This window comes from Bos indicus, chromosome 6, assembly GCF_029378745.1.
Source record: "Bos indicus isolate NIAB-ARS_2022 breed Sahiwal x Tharparkar chromosome 6, NIAB-ARS_B.indTharparkar_mat_pri_1.0, whole genome shotgun sequence".
NCBI classification, from domain to species: Eukaryota; Metazoa; Chordata; class Mammalia; order Artiodactyla; family Bovidae; genus Bos; species Bos indicus.
The window spans coordinates 93,115,900-93,132,608 of NC_091765.1; the positions used below are offsets into that span (position 1 = coordinate 93,115,900).

Consider the following 16,709-nt stretch of genomic DNA (forward strand, 5'->3'; position numbering starts at 1 on the left):
AGAAGCCAAAAGCAAAGGAAAAAAGGAAAGATATATCCATTTGAATGCAGAGTTACAAAGAATAGCAAGGAGAGATAAGAAAGCCTTCCTCAGCAATCAATGCAAAGAAACAGAGGAAAACAACAGAATGGGAAAGACTAGAGATCTCTTCAAGAAAATTAGAGATACCAAGGGAACATTTCATGCAAAGATGGGCTTGATAAAGGACAGAAATGGTATGGACCTAACAGAAGCAGAAGATATTAAGAAGAGGTGGCAAGAATACACAGAACAACTGTACAAAAAGGATCTTCACAACCCAGATAACCACGATGATGATCACTCACCTAGAGACAGATATCCAGGAATGTGAAGTCAAGTGGACCTTAGGAAGTATCACTATGAACAAAGCTAGTGGAGGTGATGGAATTCCAGTTGAGCTATTTCAAATCCTGAAAGATGATGCTGTGAAAGTGCTGCACTCAATCTGTCAGCAAACTTGGAAAACTCAGCAGTGCCCAGAGGACTCGAAAAGGTCAGTTTTCATTCCAATCCCTAAGAAAGGCAATGCCAAAGAAGGCTCAAACTACCGCACAATTGCACTCATCTCACACGCTAGTAAAGTAATGCTCAAAATTCTCCAAGCCAGGCTTCAACAGTACGTGAACTGTGAACTTCCAGATGTTCAAGCTGGTTTTAGAAGAGGCAGAGGAACCAGTGATCAAATTGCCAACATCTGCTGGATTACTGAAAAAGCAAGAGAGTTCCAGAAAAACATCTATTTCTGCTTTCTTGACTATGCCAAAGCCTTTGACTGTGTGGATCACAATAAACTGTGGAAAATTCTGAAAGAGATGGGAATACCAGACCACCTGACCTGCCTCTTGAGAAATCTGTATGCAGGTCAGGAAGCAACAGTTAGAACTGGACATGGAACAACAGACTGGTTCCAAGTCAGGAAAGGAGTACATCAAGGCTGTATATTGTCACCCTGCTTATTTAACTTATATGCAAAGTACATCATGAGAAACACTGAGCTGGATGAAGCACAAGCGGTATCAAGATTGCCAGAAGAAATATCAATAACCTCAGATACGCAGATAATACCACCCTTATGGCAGAAAGCGAAGAAGAATTAAAGCACCTCTTGGTGAAAGTGAAAGAGGAGAGTGACAAAGTTGGCTTAAAACTCAACATTCAGAAAACTAAGATCATGGCATCTGGGCCCATCACATTATGCCAATAGATGAAGAAACAGTGACAGACTTTATTTTGGGGGGCTCCAAAATCACCGCAGATGGTGATTGCAGCCATGAAATTAAAAGATGCTTACTCACTGGAAGAAAAGTTATGACCAACCTAGACAGCATATTAAAAAGCAGAGATATTACCTTGCCAACAAAGGTCTGTCTAGTCAAAGCTATGGTTTTTCCAGTAATCATGTATGGATGTGAGAGTTGGACTATAAAGAAAGCTGAGTGCCAAAGAATTGATGCTTTTGAACTGTGGTGTTGGAGAAGACTCTTGAGAGTCCCCTGGACAGCAAGGAGATCCAACCAATCCATCCTAAAGGAGATCAGTCCTGGGTGTCATTGGAAGGACTGATGTTGAAGCTGAAACTCCAATACTTTTGCCATCTGATGTGAAGAGCTGACTCATTTGAAAAGACCCCAATGCTGGGAAAGACTGAGGGCAGGAGGAGAAGGGGACAACAAAGGATGAGATGGTTGGATGGCATCACTGACTCAATGGACATGAGTTTGAGTAAACTCGGAGTTGGTGATGGACAAGGAGGCCTGGCTTGCTGCTGTCCCTGGGGTCTCAGAGTCAGACACAACTGAGTGATTGAACTGAAAAGTTTAAAAAAAACAAAAAAGAAGAAGAAAATGTAGTATTGTAAATACACTGATTCTTTGCAAAGCAAACTACAGTAGATTCTTGAATAAAAACAGGGATAGTGACCCTGATCCCTGCACAGTCAACACCTTCACATATAACCTTACAGCCCTTTGTATCCTCTGTTCCACATCACAGATTCAACCAATTTTAGATCCTATAGTACTATTCATTGAAAAGAAATCTGCATCTAAGTGGACCTGTGCAGTTCAAACCTGTGTTGCTGAGCAGTCTACTGCATCCCCAATAAAATCCCTACACTTTCACTTGGGGGAGTGGAGAAATTTGAAAGGCTGTTTCTAGCAATTTTAATGAAACTATAAGGCAAAATAAGCATGGGGCCAAAATAAGCCAAGACTTTATGATCAAATCAAGAGGGAAGATTTACTCTACTGCATCTCAAAACATTTTATAAAGCTACTGTAAATAACAACTTTATATTGCCATAAAGACTAACAGAAGGTAACAAAAAGCAGAGGTTCTAGAAGTAAATCCATACAAACATTTATGGTTCATGACAAAAGGGCACAAAAAATAGTAATGAAAGGACAGCCTTTTCAATAAATGGCTATGGGTTAATTTAATTTACAAATGGAAAAGTTATAAAAATTGAATCCCGTGTTACACAAACATCAGTTCCAAGAAGATGATAGCTCTAAATGTTACAAGTGAAAAACAGAGCTTTTAGATAATAACACAGAATACATCCATGAGCTTGAGGTAGGGAAAAATTCTTAAAGAGAACACAAAAGCAGTATCATACTAAAAAGATCAATAAAGCAGAGTATGTTAAACTTTTGCTGTTCATCAACAGACAGATTAAGAGAGTGAAAACCAATAACAGCATGGGAAAAGATATTTACAACATGCATAGCAACAAACAGCTTATATCTAAAACACAAGAAAAACTCTTTAAAAATCACACACACACACACACACACACACACACCACATATTCCATATGGCTGGGTCAACAGGCTATATTCATACAGACAAGACAAATACTATTTCAAAACAAGAAGAAAATAACAAACACATGATTTGTATACAACTTAAATGACCACATATTCTAAATACTAAAAGGACTTCTTTAATAAATCTGATGTCTCTCTCCATCAATCAACTTTGTCTTTTTAGCCAAAAAAATTTTAAATAACATTAATTTGATTTCCCCTTATTGTAAATCTTACTATTTAAAAAAATTTTTCATATGTAGATGGGTGTCTTCTATGTCAGAATTAAAAAGCATACTGCAAAAATATTGTGATGACGGCCTCTATGCTTGAATCTAGATTTCTCTAGCATTGTTTCAGGATTCTGTATTTTAGAAAGGCATTATTCCAGGAAAAATATTTGAATTTAGCAGCATCTCCATTATTTTACCTGTATTTTGAGTGTTTAAGCAAAAAAAAAAAAAAAAATTCAGTCAAAATACTTAAAAGCTTTCTTATATTAAAAATTTTCATTTGGAATACAACTATATTAATCACATAAATATGATGTGCTTAATTAAAATCTTGCTGGCGTAATTTCCACAAAGGTGAGTGAATCAAACAAATCATTTCATTCATGAAAAATGTGTACCACGTGTGGGTTCCAAGTAATCTGCATCCAATTCAAACAACTGATAACTAGGTATCTTTGTGGTTAAGAGCAAGACCATCTTGGGTTCACAGCTCTGACATTTGTCAGCCACATATTTAAGTTAATTACTTTATTCTCTCAATCTCAGAATGCCAGTAAAAGTTCCTATCTCCTAGACTCCTTAAAAGATTTGACAAGATAATGTAACTAATGCTCCTAATATATTGCTTGGTAAATATAAAGCACTGACTGTGTGCAAAAAAAGAATGTCCCACTACCATGGGATATACTAATGCCAGAACTTCCATCCTATAAGCAGTTTTAAAAACTGATCAGATGCTTTTAAGCAACATGGGATACTTAGCTAACAGTAATATCTGTTGAGTTTACTGCTTTGTAATTAACATTTACCTGCAAGATTGTCAAGCATGAAGTTCAGTAGCTTTCGGGTTCCATCTGGGTCCTGGTATAAATTGAGAATATCCTGTGATAAAGGATTGCCTAAAGAACAGAAAAATAAAATATATTAAGAGTTACAATTGGAAGACAAAACAAACAAACGATAAAACAAAATACTAATTTTCTAAAGTGACTTTTACTGTACTCAGTCTGTTACATAAATTGAAAGACATCATATGGATTAAATACTCTGGTGAGACAGTCATAAAGAAAAACTTCAAAAGATCTATTTCTTTCAGATGTCACTGTTTATACTGCCTATCTATAATTTGGGTGTGTCAAAATCACATATATACATACATACACACACAAATATACATATTAATCTTGGTCAATTCTGAAGTAATATCACAAAGTAACCCCATAGGTTCCACATATATCTTTGAAGACAATATTCTAAATGAAAGAAAAACAGCCTTTGTGTGAGAAAGAATGAATGATATTATTAAAAAGGAGGGTCTTCCTAGTTAGAATATTACACATGGAGAAAAGGAAGATCCTTCAAGTGAAAAGAAAACTTATCATTACCAAGATGAGTTAGTGAAATATAGAAGGAAATAAGTATTTTTTAAATGACATTGATCAGGGATATCTGAATACTAAAAACAAAACAAGCTACTGTTAACAGCCTAAATGTTTTCTTAAGAAATAAAGACAGTATTTGTTAAGACAAGCATGCAAAAATAGTAAACAGATTTGAAAAAACAAAAAGTGTAGAACTTCCAGAAATGAAAGTTCCAACTATTAAACAAAATCTTCAATACAACACACACCAACACAAATATCTAAAATTAAATGACACTGACCAATGCAGTGGTTAGAAAGAACATGGAGAACCTGGAACTCTCAGAAGTTGCAGGATGCTGGTGGAAGTGTAAAATAATACGACCATGGTGAAAACCTGGTGAGCGGTTTCCAATTGACTTGAAAGTGGAAAAGGAAACTTCCTGGGTTGATGGAGATGTTCTACATCTTGAGCTAGGTAGTGGTTTCACAGATGTGTGTTTTTGTCAAAATTAGCCAAGCAGCATCTTTAAGTATTTAGGTATTTTACTATATGCAATTGGGCTTCCCTGGTGGCTCGGTGCTAAAGAATTCACCTGCAATGCAGGAGATGCAAGTTCAATCCCTAGGTTGGGAAGATCCCCTGGAGGAGGATATAGCTACCCACTCCAGTATTCTTGCCTGGAGTATCCCATGGACAGAAGAGCCTGGCTGGCTATGGTCTACAGGGTCGCAGAGTTGGACACAGCTGAAGCAACTGAGTGTGCACGCAAGCACGCACTGTATGTAATCATAACTAATAAAGTACTGGGGGGTGGGGACCATGAATGAGGGACTTTCCTGGGAATCCAGTAGTTAAGAATCCACACTTCCAATGCAGGGGCGCAGGTTAGATCCCTGCCTGGGGAACTAAGATCCCACATGCTGTGTGGCGCTGCTCAAGTATGTTAGTTGCTCAGTCATGTCCAACTCTTTGCGACCCCAGGGACTGTGGCATGCCAGGATGCTCTGCCCATGGAATTCTCCAGGCAATAACACTGGAGTGGGTTGTCATTTCCTTCTCCAGGGGATCTTTCCAATCCAGGGATTGAACCCAGGTCTCCTGCACTGCAGGCTGGTTCTTTACCATCTGAGCCACCAAGGAAGCCCAAAAAACAACACAAACAAAATGAAACAAAACAAGAAACCATGAATGAGTTAGGTAGCAGATTACACCAGCTGAAAATAAAACAAATGAACAGGAAAACTATATCCAAAGAAATTACCCAGAATGCACCACTGGGCAGCAAAAAGATGTAAAGCACGAGACAATAAAAATATGGGACTTAGAACAAGAAATCTTAATGTATGATAAATTGGAGCTCTAGAGAGATCAGTACTTTGTTTTCTGCTCCAATATATAAAGAGATTGGAAGTTGATTCTTGCCAAGAGTTAAGAGACTTCTTCCTGGAGGAGAGGGTGGAAGTTATCATTGGTAAATGTCTTAAATTTGTTGGTGCCCAAGATCAAGGAAACACCTGGAGCAAACAGCAGACTAACCAAAAGGTTTAAAAGAAAATGCTTGGAAATGAGATGTAAATATGGTCTCTGAAAAGCTCTGACATATTCCTGGGATTCCAGAGGTAATATGTATATGGAGACCTATGCACATGTTTAGGAAAAAACCTAAAAACAGCCTAAGCTCTCACCTCTGTCTGTCGTTGAGGTTATGCAATGAAAGAAGTGAAGGACAAAGCAGAATTACAAACTTCCTGGCTGATTACTGATTGTTTGCCCCCAAACACACACTCAGCCACTTGGCCAAGAGTGGGAGACTTACTGGTTACAGGCATTTATCAAAATCTTAACTGACCATAAACTGAATAAAGACTTCGATGGTCACATATGATAAAGCCTACAAAATTAGTTCTGAGAAATCACTAAAGCAACAAACAACATACACAACAAGCAGCAACAACAGACAACCCCAGGAAGGGGAGACAGTCTAATTTCAAAGTTGCCACATTATTTTAAAAGCCCAATTCTTAACCAAAAACTTAAGAAACACACAAAGAAACAAGAGAGTATGTCCCAAACACAGAGAAGAAATCCATCAATAAAAACTGTCCCTAAAAACAATAAAAACTGTACCCAAGGATTTACTAGAAAAAACTTTGAAATCTACTATTTTAATATGCTTAAAGAGCTGAAGAAAACCATGCCTAAAGAATTAAAGTATGAGAATGACATCTCACCAAATAAAGAATATCAAAAAATAAACAGAAATTATAAAAGGAACAAAATAGAAATTATAAAATTTTTTTAAAAATCACTAGAAGGGCTCAAGAGCAGAGGGTAGAAGAAAAGATGTGTGACCTTGAAGAGAAGTTATTTAAAATTACACAGTCTGAGGAAAAGAAAGAAAAAAGAATGAAGAAAAATTAACAGAGCTCAGAGATCTATCAGACAACAAATATACCAACTTATACATAATGAGAGTCCCAGAAGAGAAGGAGAGAAAAGAACAGGAAAAAAACTTAAAGAAATAATGGTCAAAAGCATCCCAAATTTAATGAAAAACATTAACAGAAGAAGCCAAATAAATTCCAAGTAAAATAAAATGTAAGAGAGACCCTGGACAAATTGTAATAAAACTGTGCAAAGTCAAAGAATCTAAGATAGACATGACACATGGTGCACCGAGCCTCAAAATAAGATTAACAGCTGATTTCTCATCAGAAACCACAGAAGCCAAAAGGCAGTAGAATAACACATTCCAAGTACTAAAGGAAAAATAAAAAGAACTTTCAACCTAGGAATTCTATATCCAGCAAAAATATCCTTCAAAAATAATGGGGATAGCAAGATATTCCCAAACAAACAAAACCTGAGTTTCTCACTAGCATGCTAACCCCTCAGGAAATACTGAACAGATTCTATTAGCTGAACTGAAAGAAAACAGAATAGTAACTTGAATCCACATGAAAACTCAAGAGTACCAGTAAAGGTAGTCCACACAGTAACATATAAAAGACAGTGTACATTTAATTTTCTAACTTTTTCCCTCCTATCTGAGAGATAACTGCACACAGCAATAATCAGAAATCTATGTTGACAGGCACACAAGGTAAAAAGATGATATTTGTAATGACAGCAGCATAAAAGAGAAGTGAATGGAGATACAGATGCAAAGTTCTTTTATATTACTGAAATTAAACTGCTACTAGTCCAAATTAAATTACTGTAAACTAAGATGTTAACTGTAATCTTTAAGGTAATCACTAAGAAAATAACTCAAAATAATACAGCAAAAGAAACAAGGGAATTAAATTGGTACACTGGAAAATATCCATCTAGCACAAAAGAAGGCATTAATTGAGAGACAGTGGAACAAAAAGAACATAACACATACAGAAAACAAATAGCAAAATAACTGACATGAATCCCACTTCATCAGCAAACACATTAGATGTAAGTGAATTAAACTCAGATTAAAAAGCAGAGAACTGCAGAATGACTAATAAAACAAGACTTATACGCTATCTTAAAAAGGCACACTATAAAGACAAAAATAGACTGAAAGTAATCTTTTACAGAAAGAGATACACCCTACAAACAGTAACCAAAAGAACAGAAGTGGCTACATTGAGATAAGGATAACCTCAATGTCTTGTATTAATGAAAAACTGAATTACTAGTTAAGAACTTTTCAACAAAAAAAATTTCAGGCCCATATATTTTTACTGGAAGATTCATCCCATAAGGTAAGAAAGCAATAATATAAATGGAAACTATTCAAGATGTCTGAGTAACACTTTTCAATTCAATTTACAAAGTCAGCAGTATCCTGGTATCAAGCCAGACAAAAGCACTGCAAAAATTATACTACAGAATGTCTTATTATCATAAATGTATAAATCTTCAACAAAACACTAGCAATACAGTTATTTCAGCAATATATTAAAAACAGAACACATTATGGTCAAGTGGTATTTAAAATGGGACAAGAAGGTGAGTTCTATCTATTGACAGAAGGCTGATTATTACTGAAAAAACACCAATATAATTTAGTAAATAAAGTAAAGAAGAAAAGTCATGCTCATCTCAACAGTTGCAGAGAAAGTATTTGACTAATTCAACTTGTACTAACGACAAAAATCCTCAGCAAAAGTGAAGTAATAGGAAAGTGAAAAGTGAAAGTCATGTCTGGCTCTTTGTCCCCACCATGGACTCTATACAGTCCATGGAATTCTCCAGGCCAGAATACTGGAGTAAGTAGCCTATCCTTTCTCCAGAGGATCTTTCCAACCCAGGGATGAAACCCAGGCCTCCTGCACTGCAGGCGGATTCTTTACCAGTTGAGCCACAAGGAAAGCCCAAAGTAACAGAAGGGAAATTTATTTAACTTGAAAAAGCATCTACCAGAAAACTTGCAGCTATTAATAATATAATTCACAATGAAAGACTGAGCACTTTTTCTCCATAAAATTGAGAATGGAGCAAGGATGTGCAGTGTCACCATTTCTATTTAATATTGTCCTTGGCAGTGTGATAAAGCAAAAAAAAAAAAAAAAGCACACAGAAAGAAATGAAAAGATCTGTATTCACAGATTAAAAGGTTGTAAAAGTTCCTAGAAGTAATAAGTTTACAAATGTTTCAAGGGACAAGGTCAATATACATTTAAATAAACTGCATTATAATTCTATAAAATATCAGTGAATAATTGGACATTTAAAAGGCAACATCATTTACAATAACATCAAATAACCAGCAAATCCAGCAAAAATATATAAATCTAGCAAAATATTTGCAAGATCTGCATGCTGAAAACTACAAAACATTGAAGGAATAAAAAAAAACGTGCATAAATGAAGAGGTACACAGTATTCATAGATTGGAAGAGTCAATATTAAGTGTCAAGATTATGATATTTATTCTTCCTCCAAACTGATCTACATATTCAATACAATTCCAATTAAAATTCCAGCAGGATATTTTGCAAAAATTATAAGCTGATTCTAAAACTTATATGGAAGTGCAAAGCATTTAGATGTGTCAATGCAATTTTGAAAAATAACTACAGAGTTGGAGAACTCATACTATATAATCTCAGAGCTTATCATAAAGCTACAGTAATCAAACATTTTGGTATTGGCACAGATCAGTGGATAAGATAATATATCTAACAGCAGACCCACATATCTTTGGGTCAAATAATAACTTTGTCAAAGTTGCAAGAAAACTCATGTAGAAAGTATAATCTTTTCAATAAACAGCTGGAATGACTGGGTGTGCATACACAAATGAATCGACTTTGCACCATATACACAAAAATTAACTCAAAACAGACCACAGACCTATATGTAAAACCTAACTATAAAATTTCTAAAAGAAAATCTTCATGTACTTGAATAAGGCAAATAATACATCTTAGGTATGACACCAAAGACAAACCATAGACAAAAACAAGTGATAAATGGGACTGCAATGAAATGGAAAATTGCTTTTTAAAAGTTTCTAATCAAGAAAATAAACATACAAGCCAGGAAACATCTGTAAAACATACTTTTAAAAGGAACTTGAATCTAGAACATTTCATGAACTCTCAAAATCTCAGTAATTAAAAAATATCAATTATGCAAAAGTTGCCATAATTTCTCATCAGAGAAATGACAAATTTAAACCACAATGAGATATTACTATAGCGTACTAGGATGAAAAAAAATAGAACATACTGATAATACCAAAAAGTGCTGACAAGAAGGCACGGCCAAATAAAATCCTCTCATATATTTGGCAGGAATACAAAATGAAAAATCCACTATGCTCCGTTATCAGCCAGATAAACAGTCTGGCAGTTTCTTATGAGGTTTAACATACATTTACCATACCACCTGGCAGTTCCAGTCCTATCTATTTACCCAAGGAAAAGAGAAACTTACTTCACACAAAAATCTATACAAATGTTTACAATCCCTAATCAACCATAACTGGAAACAACCCACATGTCCTTCAACTTTGAACAGATAAAATTTAGTAGTATGTCCACACAGTCAGAAACTACTCAGCAATAGAATGCACTATCAAAATACACAACACTGATGAACCTCAAATACATTAAGCTAAATGAAAGAATCCTGACTCAAAAGTTTACATACTATGTTTCCATGTATGACATTTCTGGGAAAGTACTTGCCGAGGGCTGATAGTAGGAGGAGGTGTTGACTTCAACAAACACAAATTAATTCTGGAGGATACCAGAACAATCTTATGTCTCAACTGTACTGGTGGTTATGCAACTGCATACATCTGTCAACATTTACCAAATGTGAATGTCTGTCAACAAAGAGGTCATTTTCAGTCCATGCAAATGGTTTGGTAAAAAAGGTAATAAAAATTTAATTTTTTCAAAACTATATTCAAGATACAATTTCAAGAGTGATCACTAAGAATCCAGAAATAAAATGTACAAATCCCAAACCAACAGAAGTACACAGGTTGAGAAATGAACAAGGGGAAAAAAATCTGTTTTAGAAAGGCAAAAAGAGAAAAATCACACAAAGAATGGAATCAAATTGTAGGATGGCAACAATACAAGAATATCAACAACTGGAATAGAGTTAAGGCAACTGGTTTGAACCTACATATTAAAAACAAAAAAAGTCAGACTAGATTAAGAACAAAGACCAATTATATACTATTTGTAAGAGACATCTAAGCATAAGTACACAGAAAGGCTGAAAGTAAACAAATGAAAAAAGATACATTCAAACAATTTCCAAAAGAAAACTTGCATAGCTATTACATTAGATAACAAAGACTATAAGATGAAAACACTAACAAAAGACTCAGACATACTATCAGGTTCAAATTACCTGAAGGTAGAGCAATACTTTGGCCACCTGATGTAAACGACCAACTCACTGGAAAAGACCGTGATGCTGGGAAAGATTGAAGGCAAAAGGAGAAGATGGAGATAGAGGATGAGATGGCTGGACAGTATCACTGATTCAATGGATATGAATTTGAGCAAACTCCGGAAAATAGTGAGGAACAGGGAAAGGTGGCATGCTACAGTCCATGGGATCACAAAAGTCAGACACAACTTAACAAATGAACAACAACAAGAGAAATATACAGGCATAGATGGTATACCTAATAAAATAATCTCAAAGGCTATAAAGCAAAAGCTAACAAAACGACATGGGGAAAATGAACAAATCCAGAATTTAAATGGAAATGTTAGCATATACAACTTAATTATTCAAAAAGCAAACAGCCAAAAATTTATAAAGATACAGAAAATCTGAGGAACACCAACAAATTTGATATAATGGAGAAATATATATAGACGTGTGCCCAACAATTAGAGAAACAATACTCTTTTCAGATGCAGTAAAACATTTATAAAAATTGATCACATACAAGGCCATAAAGCAAGAATCAATAGATGTAAAAGACCTGATTCATACAGGCTACCTTAACTGCCTATAATGCAATTAAGTTTAAAGCTAACAATAAAAGAAAGCTAATCTAAAGTCATACATGCATGGAAATTTTAAATAACTGATGAGTCAAAGAAGGTATGATAAACCTAATAATAAAGTTTCCTAGGAGGCATAAATGGTAAAGAACCTGCCTGCCAATGCAGGAGACATGAGAGACACAGGTTCAATCCCTGAGTCAGAAAGCTCCCCTGGACAAGGGCATTGCTACTTACTCCAGTATTCTTGCCTGGCGAATCCCATTGACAGAGGAGCCTGGAGGGCTACACTCCATAGGGTCACAAAGAGTTGGACACAACTGAAGAGAATTAGCAGGCACACATGCATAATAATAATACTTAGGCCAAAACAATGATAATGTTTCATATCAAAAGCATAGGATGCCAAAAAACTGCCAAGTAAATTTAGTCTTGACAAAAAAAATGTATGATCTTAAATACTTTTATTTATTTTCAAATAAGGAACTCAAAGTATGAATAAGCCATATATCCAACTTAAAAAGGAAAAAATTGTAATACTGATAAATGGAACAACAGAATAAAGAAAAACAGAAACAAACCAGTTTTTAAAAAATAAAAGGCAACACTGATTCACTGAAAAGAACATAACTGACAAACCCCTCGGGAAATAAATTAGGAAAAAAGAGAGAAGGCACAAATAATCTTACTAATGAAGAAAGGGGTAATATAAACAGAGCTTAAAAATATATCTAGAGAATATCATCAACACTTTTATGCAAACAAATCTGAAAACTTTAAAAAGCTAAAAAATTTCAATATTACAGATATGGTCCAGCAAAACTAACTCATGAACAATTAGAAGGACTTGACGGTTCTTATAAGTACCAACACATCGAGGTGATAGTTTCACCAGGCAATGATAGTTTTATAGCCTTGTTCCACAAAAATTTCAAGAAATGGATTAATTACATACTATGCAAACTCTTTGAGAAAATTAAATAAGAACAGTAAAATACAGGTCTATCTTATTCGTGAACATACAAGAAAAATCTCTTTAAAAAAATGGTTAGGAAAGGCAGTCCATCAGTGTCCCTGTGTTCCGTTCCTCATTCTCAGAGAATGTAACTGATTCTGAGGTTCATCTGTCTCATGATATGGAGCAGGTTCTGTAGCTAAATAGGCAACTATTAATAAATAGGTCAAGGCAGCCAGAGCACTACTTCCATGTAACTCTTTGCACCTCTGGGGAAGCAGGACTAGCTTTTTGTAGTTAGCTATAATATTTGTTGCTTGCTTGCAAAGTGCTGGACCTTTGGACTTGGATTACTCAACTGCAATGCAAACTGTGTGTATACAACGGGTGTCTGGGCCCATCTTGTAGCTTGAATGATAATGTTCTTTGTCTCTGACCCAAGAGTCTCATGTCTTCTACCACTACCCATGAAACAATAATTGGCTAACTTAGTAGCTTGTTTAAACTACCATATAACTAAACTCATTTCACATGCTAGCAAGGTCATGCTCAAATCCTTCAAGCTAAGCTTCAACAGTACGTGAACCAAGAATTTCCAGATGTATAATCTTGATTTAGAAAAGGCAGAGGAACCAGAGATCAAAGTGCCAACATTCCTAGAAAATGCAAGGGAATTCTAAAAAAAATCTGCTTCACTGACTATGCTAAAGTCTTTGACTGTGTGGATCACAAAAAACTGTGGAAAACTCGTAAAGACATGAGAATACCAGACCACCTTACCTGTCTCCTGAGAAACCTGTACAGGACAAGAAGCAACAGTTAGAACCAGACACGGAACAACAGACTGGTTCAAGATTAGGGAAGGAGTGTAAGGTTGTATATTGTCATCCTGCTTATTTAACTTATATGCAGAGTACTTCATGAGAAATGTCGGGCTAGGAGATTCACAAGCTGGAAGCAAGATTGCCAGGAGAAATATCAACAATCTCAGATATGCAGACAGTAACATTCCAATGGCACAAAGTGAAGAGGAACTAAAGAGTCTCTTGATGAAAGTGAAAGAGGAGAGTGACAAAGCGGGTTTAAAACTCAACATTCAGAAAACTAAGATCATGGCATCTGGTCCCATCACTTCCTGGCAAATAGATGGGGAAAAACTAAGAACAGTGACAGATTTTATTTTCTTGGGCTCCAAAATCACTGCAGACAGTGACTGCAGCCACGAAATTATAAGAAGCTCCCTGGAAGAAAAATTATGACAAACTTAGCATATTAAAAAGCCAGAGATATCATTTTGCCAACAAAGGTCTGTATGGTCAAAGATATGATTTTTCCAATAGTCATGCATGTTTGTGAGAGCCTGACCATAAAGAAGGCTGAGTGCCAAAGAATTGATGGTTTTGAATTGTGGTGCTAGAGAAGACTCTTTAGAGTCCCTTGGACAGCAAGGAGATCAAACCAGTCAAATCCTAAAGGAAATCAACCCTGAATACGCACTGGAAGGACTGATGTTGAAGCTCCAAAACTTTGGCCATCTGTTAAGAGCCGACTCATTGGAAAAGACTCTGATGCTGGGAGAGATTGAGGGCAAGAGGTGAAGGGAGTGACAGGGGATGATATGGTTGGATGGCATCTCTGACTCAATGGACATGAGTATGAGCAAACTCTGGGAGATAGTGAAGGACAGGGAAGCCAGGTGTGCTGCTGTTCATGGAGTCACAAAGAGTCAGACACTACTTAGTGACTGAACAACAATGCTCTCTGATAGATTATCTTTCACTTACTGATTTATAGATGCTCATTAGATAATACAGAAGTAAGTACCTTGCCTCCTATATGAGTGACAACTGGATTTTTAAAATGCTACTTTTAAAAAGGTACTGAGAATGTTAGATAAATGGATATGTAGTTATTCATTTTATTATTTTCTTTAAAATGTTACTTTTTATATTATGATATATTTAGTGAATGTAAAAGTTCACATAGTAAAAGAATCTTACACTGTCACACTCCTTTTTATTTCAAGGGTGGTAAGCAATTCGTGGGAGAAAGGTAGAAATTTTCACAGTTATTGAAGTCATAAATTTTTTATTATTTGGGGACATAAATGTTTAATGCTTGAGGAACTCTTTGGCCCGTATGTCAGAGAAAGCATTGCTTTACCTTAGGACATGAATTTCAAATTATTTAAAACTTACACATTTTCTTTCATAAAAACTAATAAAGTTTGAATTTGTTTTTTAAGTGACTTAACAGAACATTTCCAGCTTACTGGACTGGCCATGTATGTAGTTTTTAAATTGGCCTTCTTCCTATCCTAACGCCTAAAATACCCAACCCACCACTCATACTCCTCAAGTCTCAAAACAGAATTTCTAAAAATTAACTTGGTGAGCCAGGATGATCAAAATCATTATCAAAATGTCAGTATCTATGCTTCAGAGGAAGACAGGAAATGGAAGAAAGGCACTCCTTTTTGAAGACAAAATGGAATCTCAGAGGCAATCCATTTTCATTGTTTCTTTTAAATATATCACAACACTATTTTAAATGCTCCATTCTACTCCCTCCCCCTTTTTTAGACACAAAATACCACTACGTGGTTATTAAAACTGATGATGAATTATTTCAAGTTTTACCTCCCTAAGAATATACAGCTACCATTCATTAGGGACCTTTATTCCTTCAATTCCTTCATAAAACCAACCCTGTTTTTTACCATCTTAAAGTTATGAAAGAAGGTTGGAAGGGCTCTGATTTTCTTTCATTTCTAAAAGGTCCTTACTCCTCCATACTGATTACTTGAACATAAAATAGCACTGCCAGAAAAACAAATCTTCACAGAAGAGGAAAGGGCTGCATACAGGCATTTACCACAGAACAAACTGAAGTTTACTGAAAAGGAAGTTATTCAAGAGCACAGAGAAAACTAAGTTGCATCTAGTAAAGCAGAACTGGTGCCTGACTTTAAAGTCTAAAGGGAGATTTTAACAAATGTGAATCATCAGCAGACAAATCTCTAAAACCAAAGGCCAACCAAAGATTATAGTTTAGAAGACTAACATTTTAACCAATAAAAAAGAATGAAGGACTAAGGAGACAATAGATATTCAGAATGATTCATTCAGTTGGTACACAGTATAAATTTTCTGAGAACACGTCTCTACATGAGATAACATGGAATAGAGTTGTGAAACAGAAGATATATAATATTTGCTTTTTTAGGAATGTTACAAAGTATAAAGGCTAAGTCTAACTGGGTTCAATAGCAAATTATTCATTTGTCATTAACATGCTCTCCATCAATATGAGAAGGAGGAAAACAGCCCTTCTGATTGATCTTGAAAGAAATAATAGTTATCCTTGGAGAAAAAAATATACAATTATTATAACCAGTATGAAATTGTGAGTTCCATTATTTCATGAAATCTAAGATTATACAAAATGATAACCATTCATACTTATTAAGAGGAACAGAAGCCCCCACTCCAACTCTAGCTGGATAATTGTTTCAACTATAAGAATAAGATTTAACATATAGAGAGTAAGGTGAAATTCACACCTTGGGTGAATCCTCAAGAAAATATTTTAGATGATAAGTATCCCCCTGTCTGTACTTCATACATGATTTAAAAAAAAAAAAACAAAGCAGTAAAATCCTACAAAGAAACTAAAATCACAAGTTAGACCATTCATATAATGACCTAATTTACAAAGGGTTAATTGTATAAGGAAGCCTAATACCACTGTTTTCATTTCATTCATTTCAACAAGTAACATCAGCAATCCTACCACTCTTATTCGAGCTTCTTTCTTAATGCTCCATTGTATGACTTTAACAAACACAAACAGAACATGTTCATGAGAC

General features: G+C 35.3%; 1 protein-coding gene across 4 annotated transcripts in view; it reads right to left on the reverse strand.

The window, feature by feature from the left end:
• Positions 1 to 16,709, reverse strand: part of CNOT6L (CCR4-NOT transcription complex subunit 6 like) — a 118,418-nt gene that overhangs the window by 43,539 nt on the left and 58,170 nt on the right. For all 4 annotated transcript variants that reach the window (XM_019962987.2, XM_019962985.2, XM_019962986.2 and 1 more), the window contains one exon: positions 3,871 to 3,960. In XM_019962987.2, coding sequence (XP_019818546.1) covers positions 3,871 to 3,960 — 90 coding nt within the window. The remainder of the gene's footprint in view (positions 1 to 3,870; positions 3,961 to 16,709) is intronic.